We start from the raw sequence: 17554 nt of genomic DNA, 5'->3' as shown, positions 1-17554 counted from the left end.
GAGCATCATTCAGATTGTGAAATGTGTATTTTGTATACTTTTCTGGCTCTCTACAACAACAGACACCGCAGCAGGATGAACAGGGGTTTTATCTCAGCAGTCGGACGGCCTGTCTGTTTTCCTCAAGCACGGTCAGTTGAGGAAAGAGATGCCTTGTTAAAAGGTGAATATTAGCAGGTGGGGCCATTTTCTGTCATCTGATGAAGATAACAATATTTTCAGAGCCACTTCTCACGTCAAACTTTTTACTTTCTATCATTCTCTTTTTCTCCTTACATTTTTGTTAAATTAGTTCCAATCCTTGCTATTTAGTTTCTTCCCCCCTCCTGCCCTCACCTCACCGCTGAGAATACAACCTACACATCTGTGTTAAAAGCAGGCACTATACCCTTCTTTGAGCCCCCCACACATATACACTTTGTTAGCAAAAAAAAAAAAAAAAGGCAGATATAAACAACATAACCTAATGGCTGTTTAAAGCCATTATGTCCAAGAAGATAAACTCATGTGTCTGTGAAAGGGCCGGCGTGCTGTTGAGCAGTATCAGTGTGATGATGTGCAGGTATGCTGTTGTTAAGAGGGACCTCCTCAACTCCATCATGTAGGAAAGCTGTCTCCCTTTTTTCTGGGAGCAACAAGGAGGGATTAGGAGGAAGGCAGAGATGGGGTCTGTGAAGCATTTATGAGCAGGGCATACAAGGAACTTTTAGGGGTTGCTCCTTTTTTTTCTTCCTTTTTGGATGTGTAAAGTTAGGCTCCTCCCACACTGGCCCATTGTGCCCCTCCACCACCAGACCCCGACTCAAGGACGGCCCAGGGCTGCTGAAAAACAGCAGATGCTTTCGAGTAGTTCTGGAAAAAAAAAAAAAAAAAGAAAAGAAAAATTAGATTTGATTCAGATCCATATGTCCAAGACCATATCTATGTCTGGGTGTGAGAAATTGAGTTAATTTCAGACCCATGTTGTACTACATGGGAATGTCACGGACACTTGGGGGCAAAAAGTTCTAAATGAATCGTCTTATCATCAGTATTTTACTACCAGTCTCCTTTCCTCTTTTTTTCTATATGTTATTGCAGTTTTTACATATTTCTTGCAAATGTGCTTTTTCGTCTATAGAATTTAGAACAAATTTTCAGTTTAAATTACGGAAGCTGTATGTGATCCTATAGTTTTGTAAAGTTTACACTCATAACTTATGTCACTGAAGGTTTCATTTAACTAATTTGTGCTATGTGTGGTTGTGCCTGAAGGTAGTCATGTGGTCTTTAAGAGGCGGGATAAGAAATGGCGCGAGAAGCAAATCTTGTTACAAATCTACATCCCATTATGCTGAAAGTCACGTTTCCTATGTCCTCACGTCATAAATACTCACATTTCTGACACACACACACACACACACATAAACCTTATGCCCACCCACAGACAGGCAGTCCTGGGGACGAGTCTCTTCTTGTTGGATGGAGGTAGTGGAAGTGAGTGTTAAGATTGAGGGGCAGATTGGATGTTAGGGTGACGGGGCAGCTCTCTGTCTCACTGTAGCCCTTCGCCAGTCCCAAGTTACGTGTGCTGACTGATTAGATCATCGAGAACAACCACTGGGAGGAGAAAAGAGAGGAAGGAGCTATTTATTTTTCAACCCAGTGAAGCCCTTCATTGGACCTGTTTGGCCTGGCAAAACCTGGCTTTGAGTCAACCTCTCCAGGTTTCTGTCTCGTGAGGTGACCTGTTAAGACATTACCCTTCTACTGCCCCTTTTCAATCCCCGCTGCCACCGCCTACTCTCAACGTCAAGAATCCCCTGAAGGCTTGCCTGGGACCAACCCCGGGATGGTCCCACGGATGACTCATCTACTGATTTTTTTTTCTTGCTTTCAAACTCCAGTTTCATTGAAAGTCACTCTTCTGTTGTTCCAGTTTGTTGTTGATGTGGTGTTTTTTTTGTTGTTTTTTTTAGCTGCTTTACAGGACCATGGAGTTCAGTCAGCATGAAATTAGGAAGCCTTGCTCTGATGTAGTAGCTTAAAGTAAGTCTGGTGATCATGTAGTCACAGTTCAGGCTACGTTAAATGAAGATAAATAGATGTGTTTCCGTGCTGTTATCAAACTTATGTTTGCATTACATCTTGACAATCCTGAAAATACACTTTTCTGTTGTCAAATGAAAATGAAGACGTGAGGCAGTCGTCTTCAAGAAATATGTAGTTTCTGTTGCTTCATACGTACCCTGTTAGCTTGCAAGTTGCCCTGTCTTACCTCTGCCTCATGTGTCTTGTGCCATGCTCTATTTTCTTGTATCCAGTCCGAACAAAGTTGCATAAAAGTGAAAGAAATTAAAGAATTCTAAGGAAGAGTTCCTCATATTGCTATAACAACTTCATGCTGAGCTTGTTGGAGTGATTCTAAATCTTCTTTGCTGCATGGACATTGATGACACCTGGCCAACACTGACAGTGAAAAAGAGAGATTCAACCACAGACATGCCCGAACCCGCCTGTAGTCCTAAGAGAGGTATCGACAGACAAGAGAGGTGAGGAAGGGGAGCAGCATGGCAAAGCCAGAGATGATTTTGTGTAATTTTGCAAGAAGCAGTCTGTCACAGATTGCGATCGGACATTCAGCACCTCACTCACCACTCTGCTACATGTATCCACGGAATCTGTGCTCGGCAAATGTGAACCAGATGTGAAGTGTTTTGGGACCCCAACATCAACCTGGCAAGGGCAGGTCTCCGCCTGAATTATCTGGGTGGGGTCAGCAGTGCAAAGGGGACAGTTGAACTAGTCTCTCTTCACTTTTGCACGGTCCATTACAAAAGGGGAAGATGCTGCCAGCGTTGGAGAAAGTACCGTTGGCTACAACCAGAGTTGTGGAGCTTGAAACAGTCCAGCTTCAGATTTTTTGCGTGAACTCCTTGGGACCAGTCTCTCACTGTCCTCGGTTGCGGCTGCAGGGCCTGGAAGAGCCACTGCTTATCTGATGGATCGTGTAAGGGAACAGTTGATTGCCTTAAAGCAATGGGAAATGCCTTCCACGCTCCCTCCCTCTTCCCTCCCGCCCTCCCTCCCTCCCTCCCCCCTCCCTCCGTCCTCCCTCCTTATTCTCTCTCTTTTCCCCTCTCTATTCCCCTCTCTCTCTCTCTCTCTCCCTACCTTTCTCACTCACTGCTCCCTCCCTTCCTCCGTCTCTCTCCCTCTCTTTCCCTTCCTCTCTTTCTCACTCCTGCCCTGCTGTGAGTAGGTTGGTCCTTGATTGGTGCGAGTCTATATAAGAGGAGAGACACTCTAACAGGCTCAGAGTTTGGTGGTGCCCACTTGCCACACATTTCTAAAAGGACTACTGGGCTATTTTTTTGGTGTTTTTTTTTTTCCCCTGAGGATTTACCTAGTTCTGATAGCATGACGGAGAGCAAGAGGAAAGATAGAAAAGGGAGAAAGAAGGGGGGCAAGAAAGGACACAAGGAGACGGAGACTGCAGGTAAAATCAAATGAAAGGTGGTTTGTGTGTAACATGTGTTTACTTGTGCGTGCGTGAGGAAGAGCGTGAGAAAGTAAAAAAAAAAAGAGTGAGACTACATTTGTATTACTGCATCACGGAAGTATGAGGAAAAATTTAAGTATCACAGTGGCTTGTCAAAGCTTGCTGCCAGGTTGTCACATGGATTGTCCTTCAAATGTGGTCAGTGTGAAAAAAGGCACATCTGGTTTTGGCAGCACTTTGGGAGTGTATAGAAATCAGCTGAGATGGCTTGTGTATAATGTAAAAAAAAAAAAAAACAATACAAAAAAACAAAAAAGCTCTGCACCTCACAGAGGCAGACTGAAGCTGTCTGGTGAGCTTTAAGCAATGAAGTGACTGGATATAATCTGGTCCACATTGAAAAATACTTTTGTTAATGCACATGCTGTATCACCTCTTGAAAGACATACTTATGAAAAATATGCCGCGATGGATTTTGACGTGGTTATTGTGAGGTATTGTACTACATATGTAACGTAAAGCTGTATATGCACCCCCGGATAGGGTTAATAATGCTTTTATGTGCTGATCCTAATTCTGAGTGTGCAGTGAGTCATGCAACATAAAAGTCTGCCTTTTTTTCCATTCTCTTCTTTTGGCAGAGGCTTTTTTAGCATTAGAAGTAGCATGGGAGCTGTTTGGGTTTCGAGTCACAAAGGTAGCAATGTGCTTGCTCAGTAGTGGATCCTACAAGCTACAGCATGTCACTGTAGTTTGACCCCAGGTCATGGGGAAGCCCAACCCCCCACTTCAGTGACACTTTCAGGACAATGCTATTATCATGACTGTAGCAACTATGTGTCATCTTTGCTTTGATATGATGCTCTTCGAAAGCATCTTCTTTTCTTGATTGTGCATTTGTACCTGATGATATCACTCCCGTCAATCTCTGATACATGATTTGTAAACTTCGGTCTCGAGTGTTTTCACATTTTTTTTCCTAATCTTTCTTGAGATTCAAACCTCACATTTTACATATTTTATACACTGTAGTCATATTTTTTTTGTCATCAATTATAACTTTTACTTCTTACATAAACATGGAAATTATTGTTTGTATAAATATACTGCTGGTTTTCATTCTGAGTTTCTGATCTTTGAGCAAAGAAGTTAAACAAGTCCCTGAACTACAGTAGATGTAGAATAGTTCCAGGGGATTTTTTTTTGGCATTTATCAACCGTGCAGCTGCCACACGCACACACGCGCACACACAAACACACGAACACAGAACAGCTGCATGTACTGTGCGCATTCTGGTTTATTCGCTCCACTTTTCACCAAAGTAGTCGTGTGAAAACTAAACCGTGTTTCACTCAATTTGATGGTATTTCAGTGAATTCCTTTATAGATGCCTTTCACCGCTGGATTTGACACATTCTTTCAAACTCTATCCTCCAGCACCAACCTGTTCTCATTACTATCAGGCACTGCCATTTTGTCAAAGCTGCTGGCATCTTAGAGAAACCCGTACAATACAATGCCCTTTTGAATGAAGACACAGAGATGTCTTGGTCAGGTTTCACGAGAGCTTACAACCTGTGTTACAATAAGTATACCACACATGAAGATTAGTTAAAAACGTAAGTTTATTTGACCCGAATGAACATCTGTTTTCTGTGTTGACATGTGCAGATTCTACTTGGTTGAAATTCTTAGTTTTTTCATCCAGGGACCCTTGATATTTTCCCTACATTGGCTTCAATCAATTCATCTTTATACGATCATACTTGTCTTTTTCTTTCTCTGTGGTCTGTCAGAAATGGCTGAGAATACCTGCATTCCTGATACGCCAGCGGCTTTTGCAAAACTATCGGAATTGATGCCTTAGGAAAGTTGCCAGGATGTTTGAGTTAGATTTTTAAATCTTTATTTACACTTTGCAAAAAACTGGGTGAACCGGTGATTTGTGTGTCATAATGAAGACATGCTGAATGCTTGTTGGGTCTATATTCCCAGCGTACAGGTTGTGTTTTGGGTCTACGGCTTCAAATTGGGTCATCTGTAATAGTGAGGAACTAAACCACATTTTTGGAGATTAGCTTTCCATTGACTACTTTCATCTGATTTGGAGGTTGTTAAATCCTTCAAGTAGAAATGTGTAGTCCAGTAAGATAATCGCTCATATACTATTTGTGCCATCTGTGCCTAGTTGAAAAGGAATCAAAGGTCTTTTCATTGCTTTGCTGATGGGCCAAAATCACAGTTACACTATTGTGCAAAATGTTTGAAAAAAGAAATACACAGTAACTGTCTGCAAGCTTCTTCTTTCTTGAAAATGTGGTAATTTATTCGTCTAATTGAAAGAGAACATTTTCCTGTCACAAAATCGGCTCTCGTATCTGCAGTTTGATTTCGGGAATCTTTCACCGGGATGGACGACATATACAATTTTCTGTGTACAGACGTTCATGCGGTGTGCCACACAATCTGAATTGAGAGATCTTTTGAAGCTGGTAGACTATCTCTGTCACTTTGACCACCACTGAACATTGCTGTGTCTTCCTCTGTCCCTCAGGTTTCCCAATAATTTGTATTTCACACATTTTTCTTCAAAAACATGTCTAACATGAAACAGTTCTCAGCTATATTTGCCATTTTACTCAGCATTTTGACCAGAAACAGTTGCGATGTGTTCATTAAGGGCAAACTGCTGCTTGAATGCTACATGATGATTGTAAGCTGACATTAGTTTGAGAAGGTTGCATGAATTCCCAAGTGAAAGAAATTGGAAGACTTTTACAGAAGCTCAGGATGATACTTCTGCCAAATTATTGGTTCTCAATGAAAGCAAGAGACACAAACAAGGGAAAATCTGGGGCTGTACTTGTTGTTGTAGTCCAGCGTGTTAAATACAGTATTAATACATGGCCTTGTAAAGTTATAAGACGTGCCTCTGATTTAATGTTTATGACCTATTTGATCCTATTTGATTGGCAAACATGATATAATTCAGGAACCGCTCTTCTTATCTTGTGCCAAGACAGAACACAACACGTTCTCTTCCGTGTGACTGGGCTTGCATGCGTACTGACGCCTTATGGAAGTGAAGAGTTGGCTCCTTTATTTTATACCAGATGTTTTGTTTTTTTATCATGTACTTGTGCATATCACACCTTTTTAAATTAAACAAATCTACTTCAATCATTCAGCAATAAAATGATTGAGGGATACCAATCAGCAGTGGATGGATACGCTTTTAGGTAAACTTCAGGGGTCACCTTTATTTGAATGATTGCTTTTACATAATAGAGCCTTGGCTATTACTGCAGTAGAATAAAGGTAGGCGAACCTGAAAGCCTACATCGCTTGTACATCACAATGTCTGGTCTCAAATCGTGACCATTTAGGCTTGCAAACAGAAGTCTTTCGAAAGTGATTCAGACATAAGAGATTGGGAAATGCAGTCTCATCATATGATATTATACAGGTCTTTTTTTGGGGGGGCAATTATAAGTGAAAATTCAACCCAATTATGTGTGATTTTCCCCGTCATACAATTCAGTTAGATTTTCATATAATCACTGCACAGCCACCTCTGGTGGGAGAGTCCTCACCTTGAGTGTGGGGGACCCAGGTTTGAGTCCCTGTTGCAACCGAAATGGTAAAAACGGACCCACTCAAATTGCAGTGACTTACTGTGGACTCTTCTTAAAGGAAGTCATCAGACAGTCATTTCAGTTTGCTCGTATGCTCAGAGCATTAATTGAATGATCAGTCAGATGTATATGGTTCCTCTTGATGGAACGAACCCGTTAGGTTATGTCAAATAATATTTTCACATGTGTATCATATGGTCACTGCACAGAGGAGAAAGTGCAAATACCATCAGAGGGTATATCTAAGGTCCATCATTGTGGAAGCAATAAATGTGTGGGTACCTTTGTGAAATTTGAAATTTGATTAGATTGAGGCACAGAATTACCTGGCTAAGTATCCATCCATCCATCCATCCATCCATCCATCCATACAGCCATACATGATCAGAGATGATCTATTCATCTGAGATGTTGGAGAGGACACTCATGCAATACTTCACTTGTTTTAAAGCCACACAAAAGCCTGGTGGTGTTTACTGAAGGGCTCCCACAGGTATTAGATTTGAATATCTACTGTGCCGGTAAAAAAAAAAGAAGTCCTCTTTGATTTAGTAATACAACCATGTAGATTCATAGACTTTGAACTTGGCCTTTCGCTCAACACCTGCTAACTTTGAAAGGGATGATTCTGGATTGGTTTTACATGCCAATGATTTTAGCTGCAACAACAAAGAGAGTTTGAATAATCTTTGAAGCAAAGGCAGGTTGGTTATGCAATTAGCTGAGTAAAATAAAGTATAATCCCCAATAATGTAAAAGTATTAGCACAAGTTATTGTATTTGCAATCGTCCGCCATGACTCAAGAATGCTGCGACTTGGGACCGTCTGACCTGCTTGACCACTGAATCAAATGTAGACAGATTTGTGCTCAGTCACTATGTATCACTGTCCATATATTGGGAAAAGTGGAGACAAACATGGTAAAACGCAAGTTATTGAAATGTGTGCGTCATTGTCAGTGTAACTCGAGGTCAGTTTAATTATTTTGCAAGCAAATATGAGAGCAATACACTTTCTGATAGTTTCAAGTTTATGTTCTTTTTGGAGTCTGTCATCACCCTTTCATAATAGTCCATCTTCCCTTTCTGTATTGTAATTCTATATTTTCTTTTTTAAAGTACATGATTTAATTAATTTCACCGTGATGCTGTCATGATGCTGATGATAGAGTGGTAAAAAATTAATGATAGGTGTTTTTTTCTTCACTTTTTGAAGATTTTCTTTTATTATTTCGGGAACATTTACAAAAAGGAAGAATCATTAAAATAGTTTAACAACATTTCTGTGAAACTCTTTTCATTAGTGTCTGGTCTCCAAAAAGCCTGATGATTTGGATGAATGAAACTCAAATAGTAGCGGCAGTTTAAAGTGGACCTGCAGTGTTCGTAACACAATTGTACCATGTCTTACATGAACAATTCATCACATAATTGTTTGGTCAAAGTGTGTTGGCTTTGAAGGGAGACTGGAAATGATCTCTTCAAACAGATGTTCTGTTACAGTGACTGAGGATGAGTGTTTTAAAACCATTCCCACATCTAAAACTCATTTCTCTGGCTGCCTCACCATATAATTTGTCTTTTGACAACGTGCAGTGAAGTGACATAACAGTATAGTGATCAGGGATACTTTGTCTAAAAGTGAAAGCACAAAGGCATGCCTAAGATTCCTTTTCTAAGCGCCTGGAAGTAAAACAGAAACGTTAAGTCAATAATGTGAGCAGTGCATTGTTAACTCATCAGGCCACTTTGTTTTTGAACAACTATCTGGGCTGAGGTTTCCAACTGTTACCCAGGGCATGAGCTGTTGACTGGCCAGATAGGCTTCTATTCTCAAATTGGGTTTTTATAGTCCATGTCTGCAGCTGCCCCTGTGCTTCAAAAAGAGAGAATCAGGCTGTTGTTGAAGCAAGGGTTTATCATTACTACGCGACACTTTTTCCACTGGGGTAATGGAAAGTGAGACAGCCATTTCTGTTCAGGAAGGAAATAATTAATAAAAAAAAAATAATGATACTGATGCTTTACTTCCCTGTCAAAAATCCGATTTGTAATTTATACAATTTGCATGCTTTATTATAAATATACGCTTGATGGTTTGTGTCCCTCAAAGTGTTTCCTGCGCTGCTGTCTTTTTTTATGTTCTTCCAAACATGAGCAGTTATTGTCTACAATGTAGATTGTACAGTTTAGTTTTTTTCCTGCAACCGGAATGAAAGAGCTGCAGACATTATAAGATTTGTACATGAAGACCTATCTTTTCATGGTTTATTCTTACCAATAAATGTACCTCAGGGGTAAAACTGGAGCTGCAGGATTTGACAGATTCCTGCGTCTTCATTAGAAGTCTGGGTTGTAGATGGAGCAGACCTACACATCTGGCTCAGCGAGTTGATGAGAAGTGCAGTCCTGTGTTTCTGTAACTTCTCCAGTCAAGGACAATGCTTGTTTAATTTACTTGGCAAGGGCATACTTGTGTCCAGGCAAAGTACTAAACATTTTACTATACAGTGCAACCTCATTTCTGCCGTGTTTTAAATGTGACTGACAAGGCTTTCCTCGGGCACCGTGATTGGCCCGAGTCTGGCAAAGTTCAGTGTGTATGGAGATCATGTAAAGTTGTTCAATTATACAGAGCTGGGACCACACAGTTAAACCTCCATTTAGTTCCTTTGGTTTTTATGTCATCAGAAGTAGCTGTAGACTTAAAAAAGAAGAAGAAAAAAACCCCTCTATTGAAATCTTAAAATAGGTGCAAGGGGAAGATGTTTTTCAAACATGTCACTGCAATGAAATGTTGTGGAATTACTTTTAATAAAACCACCTGGATAGTCTTGCTATTTTCAAATAAGCTGTTTGAAATTAATAGAACCAACAAACCATTGGTCATCATTTAGCAAAAATAACAAATCACATCTGGAGCTTCAGGAGTTTCACACTCAGTATGTGGTCTTGCAGGGGGAGATCGATAAAACCAAACTGCTTGCAGAGTTGATTATAAATGGCAGTTGGCAGTGTATGTTCAGTCTATATAATGTATATAATGGTTTTTATAAATGTGGGTTTTATCAATTCGAGCGATCGGGTACCCAAAACCATGAACTTAGTGCTTGTAAAGTTGTAGCCCAAAAATCTATTTTGAGACCACAAGCTCTGTCTTTCCCTGTCATCTTTGAATCTTTGTCGTTGTTTTCCAAATGCCATGAATATCATCAGTCACATTTTCCAACAGGAAACTGTGCGGATAAAAGTCCCTTGTTTTACCAGCCGCAGAGTAATTTTAGTAACAAATGGCTGCGATTGAACTAAGAATAACTGTCTTTCCATTGATCTCTGTTGGTTGTGATCTATTCTGAATCTGACATTTGGCTATCTGTAATTCCACAGGAAATCAGCATGTACATCAAACAGATATATACTTGGCTTACTGTCTCGGGCAGTTGAAATAAATTGGGGAAGTCATGCAGGGTCAAAATGTCAACGCCTTTTAAAAAAATTTGAAAACAGGTCACTGGTGACCATTAAAATGGTGAAAAGAAATATCAGTAAAGACTGCAGCACTGCCAATTACCACTCAAAAATGTCATTCTAGGCTTATCACTTGTAAATATTTACCAGAAATGGAATATAGCTAACTCTCTACATACAATGTGTTTCTCATTAATACCAGCCGAGAATCTGTCCAGCGCCAGCAACCAAAGAGGTTAGTGGCTGTGACTGAGAGCGCTGACCTCTGGCTTCTGTCCGCAGGAGAAGCGCCAAGTGACGAGAAGAGGCCAAGCAGAGCTTTATAGTCAGGGTGCAGACTGAGGATACACTCTCGAACTTCATGCATAGACACCAGTTTGCCCTCAACAGATCTGCTTCACTCTTTATATAAATGCGCTTGCTGTGCATGTGGATCTTCTCTTTAGTTGAGTGAGGATCTGTACTAAACCACAGTGACCTCTGCAGAAATGACAAGGGACAAGGTCCTTCTCAACATTGTGGGGAATTTCAAGCACTCACACATGTTGCTGAAATTCTCATTGGCAGAGGCAAAGTAAAAGAGACAAAATGCGTTCTTGCAAAACAAAACTGCATGCAAACGCCATCACGGTCGGCTACCTATAATCCCACAAACACAACAAGAATTGCAACATCATTGGGGTTGTAGTTTGTGTGCAGACATGTTGCTTTTAGCAGGTCAGTGAAGTAGGACAGTCTCCTCAAACAAAAACAAAAAAGAGGACAACTGAGGATAATTCTGGTGCGCCACTATTTCAGTGTTTAACTTAATTTATCACCTGTGTGGACTTCATTTCGCCTGTCATGCTTTGTTTGTCTTCATTTAGTTGTCAGCCTTAAGACGTTATGCACAGCAAACAGCTGTAATTTGTAGGACAATTCAGTTCAGCATGTGCATGAAATTGTAAATGCTACACATGGAGAAAGAGCGTGTGTGTGCATGCATGTGTATATCAGTGTGTGTGTGTGTGTGTGTGTGTGTTTTCTTTTGAAGGGGGGTTAGGGGGGGTTGGTTTTGGCCAGCCCAGGGCTGACCCCTGTTCACCCCTTTACTCTCGCTCTGCCGTGGATGAGTCTTCTTCTAAACATGTGTGCAGCTGTCAGCTGACAAGTGTTTGTGAATGTGTGTTGTGTGTGCATGTATATACATGTTTGGACTCTGACCTCTTTATATCTCAGTTAAAACAACAAGCAACAACAAATGACAGACCATATCGATGTCTTCATTAAAGGTATGAACATACTCAGGCGGAATCTGAACAAAGAATATGAAAGTTCGACGGGAAAAAAAAGCACTGTGTGTTTGGATTTCTTGACAGTATTCAACAGGACTTTCAGTATTGCCCGGGACCTCTGAGTTATAGTTAAAGTGTTTTCTTCTGGTTTTTATCATCATTACAATGGTATCATAATGTTACCAGCTCTTTTGTTTACACATTGTCTGTAATTGTGCATGAGTTTGTAGTTTGCAGGTCTTTTTCATCAGCTGGTGGATGTTTGCTAAATATTGCTTCAGGTGTTTTTATAGCAGCAAACCTGGAGTGAAAATCAGCCTGTTTATTAGTCTGAGGCAAGCTGATGATGTCTCTTGTGACAACATCTGGAGGTCACATGAGAAAACTATTGGCTCAGTCTGTAAAGGTGGTGATCGTCTCTGCCGCTGTCTTTTTTTTCTCTTTATTTTTCTTCTTCTGCTTAAATACACAAATATACTTCAAACAAACCCATTAAAAAGTCTGTGTCCATATATTGACAATCGCTTCTCTTTCTCTCTCTGGCTCTCTCCCCATGTAGCTGTGGCTCCAAAGTTAAAACCGATGAAGAATCCAATAATAGTGGGCGAGGGAAGCAAGCTCACAGTCAAGTGTGAGGCCACAGGAAACCCTACCTACAGATGGTTCAAAGATGGCTACGAGTTGAAGAAGAGCAGCAAAATCAAAATAAGGAACAGCCAGTAAGTACAAACCACCCGTGTCCTGTAAACATAACAAGCATTGGAAGATGAAAAGACATGTAGGTGCTCCGGAGGTGAAGCATGGTTGTTATTATCGGCAGGCCGGGCTAATGCAGTTGTTTTTTCTTCAAGAAGGGGTCTTAAGGGTGCATTTGCTTCAGTTCATAACTTTGTCAGCCAACATGTTACATTGAAAAGTGATGCATCTTTTGCAAGAGCACCCAATTTAACACAATCAAAATTTTGGCGTATGACCAATAGAAAATGATCCCTTTATAACAGTGATTTGCATAAACAATCTGGGGTTCAGGGGATTCACACATGATTGTTTTACTTTCAATTAAGAAAAAATGAATAGAGATAAATAGAGTGAAACATTAGGATTAGGGTTTTGTTTTAGTTTTTTGCTTTTATTAAAGCACACACTTGTATGACTGAATATATTCTGAGTGAAATAAAAATTAATTATAATAATAAACTTTGGTGCAAAATAAATGAATACTTGTAACAGATATATAGACATGACAGTTGCAGACTAGGTATACCTGTAAGCATGAAGGACAAGTGTTTTTTATTAGCTGTGGACCAACAGCTGGTGACAACAATGCATTTCGACATGAAACTATTCAAGAGGTCGCACATCCATCAAAAACATCATATTGTGAGAAAAAGCATGTGCAGTGTGAGGGAATAGACTTAGATTTGTTAAATTTGTGCTCCTGTTGCAAACTATTTGAGCATGTTGTAACAAAAAATAAAACCATACAGACAGTCAGAGCAGTTCACTTTTTTTCTGATTTGGTCCTGTGCTTTAAAAATTTTTTTATTATTGCACTAACCAAAACTCCTAAATGTTGCCCGGCTGTTCTGCAAAGCTTTATTTTATATATTTTATTCTTATATGTTGAGCATACAGCCTCTACTGTAGTTGTTTTGCTACTGCTCTGCCCTTAAACTTCAATTTGGGATAATATCACATCCAAAAATGAGCCGTTTCATGCTTTGAGAATTCACAGCACATAGAGGAATAAGTTACTTTGAGGATTGAGAACTGTCCTCTTGAAAGTTTTACAGACTCCTCTCTTTATGATATGGTCTTCTGGAAAACAATAAAAAAAAGACCCGCAAATTAGTCAGAGGACACTGTAGTAATTTTATTTAATGATGACTTGGATATTAACAATAACACTGTGAAGGAAATAGACCTGAAACAATGTCTTAATAAGGGATAGGTAACTTGCTTTTATGCTGTGAGCACCCCCTGTGGCCACACATGATAGTTACAATCCAAAGAATAGATATTTGCTGAAAGCGAAAGTAATTACGCAGACATTATAGTCCTTTTTTTTCATGAGGATGTTTACATGGGGTGGTGCAGTAGGACAACATGTTAGGTCGCTGGATCATGTTGTCCTTTTCTTTCTCATTACTGACAGTCCTCCGCCCCTCCAGAGCAAGTGCTCATGTGTCCTTATTAGTGCCATGCTGCTTTTCGCCCTGTTGTCTGCATCTCTGCGTCTCCATGTTTCCACTTGTTGCGTTTCCATGCTATTTCCTCTCTGCCCTGATTCCCCTGACTCAGCTGCGCGAGTGTTGTCACCCACAGGAAAAACTCCAAAGTCCAGATCAGCAAAGCAAAACTGGAGGATTCTGGGAATTACACATGTGTGGTGGAGAACCCGCTGGGAAAGGACAACTCCACTGGCACTGTAAATGTCCAAAGCAGTGAGTACTGACTCCTAAGCAACTAGTGAAGCGGCATAAATGCACCAGCATTGTTGTTGTTATGATTGTTCTCTTGCCAATTGAGAGATCTAAAGGAGGCCTCCCAAACAGGCATGTAACAACGGTAACACGCATGAAGAACAACTGTCTGAACATGTGGCCCATCAGTCAGTGCAACCGGGCATTGTACTCTGAGATAGATGGGATTGAAATGCAGTATATGGTCTGTTGCCCTACTTTGTGATTCAATGCAAATTGCGTGTGATCCGCACACAACTACTGTACATTGCAGAGTGCCTTTGACTGTCACCAGAGAACAACACAAGCAGCAGACGACAGATCAAAATCTGAAACTTAATTTTAGTATAAATGTTGTAAATAGTGCCTTCAGAGCTTGTGATAGAATCGAACAGGCTGCTTCAGTGTGTGTGTGTGTGTGTGCGTGCGTGCGTGCGTGCGTGCGTGCGTGCGTGCGTGCGTGCGTGCGTGCGTGCGTGCGTGTGTGTTTGTGTGCGTGCATGTGCATGTGCATGCATTGCAGATTTTCGCAAAGTACTGTAGCAGATGAAAGAGTTTTGTTAACAGCTGCATCCATTTGGTGAAGTGGTGAGTTTGTGTTTGTTCCCAGCAGTGCGGGCAGTGAGCTTGTGGCTGCTGTGGGCAGTTTGTTGTCAGAGTGGCTGAAGATGGTATGAAAAAAAAAAAGAAAAGTTTTTTAAGGACCATACACAGCTGATACAGTTCATGCAGCTCCTGCCTCCTTTGTAGAACTGATGTTATCGGGTGCTGGACTGTCAAAGAATTTTATAGCAGGCTGTCTGGCACGCAAGAGTCAGAAACTGTATGATGTGCTTTAGGAAATGCAACTTCCTACTGGTACATTGAGTTCACTTGGCTGCTCCGGCTGGAGATTGCTGAATAATGGCTTAAGGCTTTGATACTGTGCAGAAAAGAGGCTGTGATGCAGGTGAAACACTGTTCAGATGGTGATTTCATGCCTGAATCAAGTCTAAGTTGATGACATTTGTATATTTACTTTGTTGTCACTGTATACAGTGGAAGAAGACTGAGGTGTCTATATCTTCAATCTCATTGCTGACTTTGACACCTGAGCAATTTCTTTAGACATCCCTCTTGGGCAGAGGTGTTGCTGGTGTAAATATGGGACAGAGTGACGTTTGGCCATCACTCAATGTCCTTGTGTTCACATTCAGGCGTCATAATCTCCCCTTTTTTTTCTCTTTACATTTGTCAAGGCCACCTTTTAGAACCATTGTTTTTTTGTTGGAGGATTTAAGCTACATTATTAGAGTCAGAGCTCTTTTCGGACAAAGAAAGGACCCACAGAGATTCTCAGGGGTTTGAACATGTGAAGTTTAATTTCCAGCAAACAATTCTGCAGAAAAAAAGAAGTCATCCCTCTTACATTTAAATGGGGGCCTTTGTGTTCGCCTTCTTTTATTTTGTGACAGCTAAAAAGCTTCACAGGAGTTTTATGGACAGATCGTGTGGCTCGTACTGTGTTCTATGTTATGACACTTGCCCTCTTTAGTGCTGCGGTGACCTGCTTCCAACTCATGAGCATGCAATATTAAAAAAGTCAATATTGCTACGTTCTGAGACATACTGTGCTCACATTTATGAAACATTAATTTGCTAATCTGTAATTACCGCGTAACAACTATGTTCAATGGTAATTAGGTAAAATGGGTTAAACCGTGCCCTAAACCCTGCAGAGGTCGGGGAATCCCTGGTGGTAGCACCTGTTGCATGAATATTTAATAAACGCTTATGAACATGTAACTGGTGGCCCATGAAACTGTATATGATGATCTTAGCAGGCATAAGTTCTGGTAATTCAACCATATCAAAGAAAATATAGTATTACAAAGCAGGGAACAAGTGGGCCAGGATGTGCAGTAGCCTGGATGGATAAAACATGACTGAACAATGATATGGTGGACTAGACATTGTTTTCACTTATAACACACGTTGTTTAAGACAAGTAAAACATGATATCCCTTCATGTGGTGCAGAATGTAGAGAGCACATTTGATGAATGGAATACCAACTGTTGAAGTTTCCTTCGCTGGAAGCACAAGTTTGCATACCGATGCGCACACAGAATCACACGCTTTGGCATTTTGTGTGAGTGTGTGTGTGTCTGTGTGCGTGTGTGTGCATCTCTGTATGGTCTTTGTGTGGCTGTCTGTCAGCACTGTCATTTCCTTAAGTCGCTCCTGGATACTCCAACAATGGCATCACTGTACGTCCTTTCGTATGCCGTGATCACGAGATGTCTGTCTCTGTGTACGTGTGAACATGTTTGTTCACTGTTAAAATAAAAAGAAAAAAAAGAAGTCCCATTGTGCTACAACAGCAAGCCTAGTTCTGTCATGCTTGAGGGGAGAAAGACAAGACGGGGCGAATCAGGGGCGATATGTCCATAGGCAGGGGGAGGGCTTCATTCAAAATACATACGTCATTAAAAGGAATTGGCAGCGAAACAGTGCATGTTACTGTGATTGCCATGTGTTGCTGACAGACTAAAATCAGCAGACACTCAGAAATAAAACACGACATTGCATTTACAGTGAGAATGGGACAATAACATGCTTTCTCTGTCTATGAAACATCTTACATCTTTCACTTTAAAACATCTGCCTGAAGTGAAGATACCATGTGCATGTTTCTAATGCAGTGGTTGGCCCATCGCTGTAGACCGAAAGCTGCTTTTCATCCTAAGGTCATAAGAGAAATGGCAATTGTGTTAAAGGGCTGCAGTGGAGTATGCTTGCCTGCTGCAGTATGTTGCCGAAGCAGCATGTAGCCGCAGTATTATCTGTGTATGTGTGCCTTTTAGGGAGGGAGAGCGAGAGGAGGAGGTGCAGATGGACAGAGAGAGCAAAAGAAGAGGAGAGCGTGAATAAAGGGGGGGGGGAAATACAAAATGAGGGAATGCATGACAGAAAGCAGACAAAGACATTAGGCTCGTGAGTGAGAAAGAGATATAGCCAGAGGAAACCAAGACAGACAGTGAGGGAGAGTGGAAGGCAGGGGAAAGTATGAAGAGGAGGAAGACATGAGCCCGTTGTGTTGCAGAGGAGAGTTTCACACCCATTTTAGAATGCAGTTAGCTTTGTCTGAGGCATCTCCGTACTGTATCTCATGTCTACGTTCAAGTGCGAGAGCGTGTTCTGCCTGTGACACACCACGGCGTGCACGCTAACTGCATTACCAAGGTGAGGTCT

The 17554-nt window shown here is 41.0% G+C and overlaps 1 protein-coding gene across 2 annotated transcripts in view; it reads left to right on the top strand.

Moving 5' to 3' along the window:
* The window catches only part of nrg2a (neuregulin 2a), a gene marked incomplete at its 5' end in the record, with an annotated part of 65496 nt that overhangs the window by 17132 nt on the left and 30810 nt on the right, over positions 1 to 17554 (top strand). Inside the window, 3 exons of one of the 2 annotated variants that reach the window (XM_080508305.1) lie at positions 3400 to 3478; positions 12419 to 12578; positions 14185 to 14303. In XM_080508305.1, the coding sequence (XP_080364431.1) occupies positions 3400 to 3478; positions 12419 to 12578; positions 14185 to 14303 (358 nt within the window). Of the gene's footprint in view, positions 1 to 3399; positions 3479 to 12418; positions 12579 to 14184; positions 14304 to 17554 lie in introns of those variants that run through there. The other variant, XM_080508304.1, reaches the window with a different exon arrangement.

The sequence above is a fragment of the Blennius ocellaris genome, assembly GCF_963422515.1.
Source record: "Blennius ocellaris genome assembly, chromosome: 14".
In the NCBI taxonomy this organism is placed as follows: domain Eukaryota; kingdom Metazoa; phylum Chordata; class Actinopteri; order Blenniiformes; family Blenniidae; genus Blennius; species Blennius ocellaris.
The sequence above is the reverse complement of the archived record's forward strand: the minus strand, read 5'-3'. Positions and strand labels throughout refer to the sequence as shown.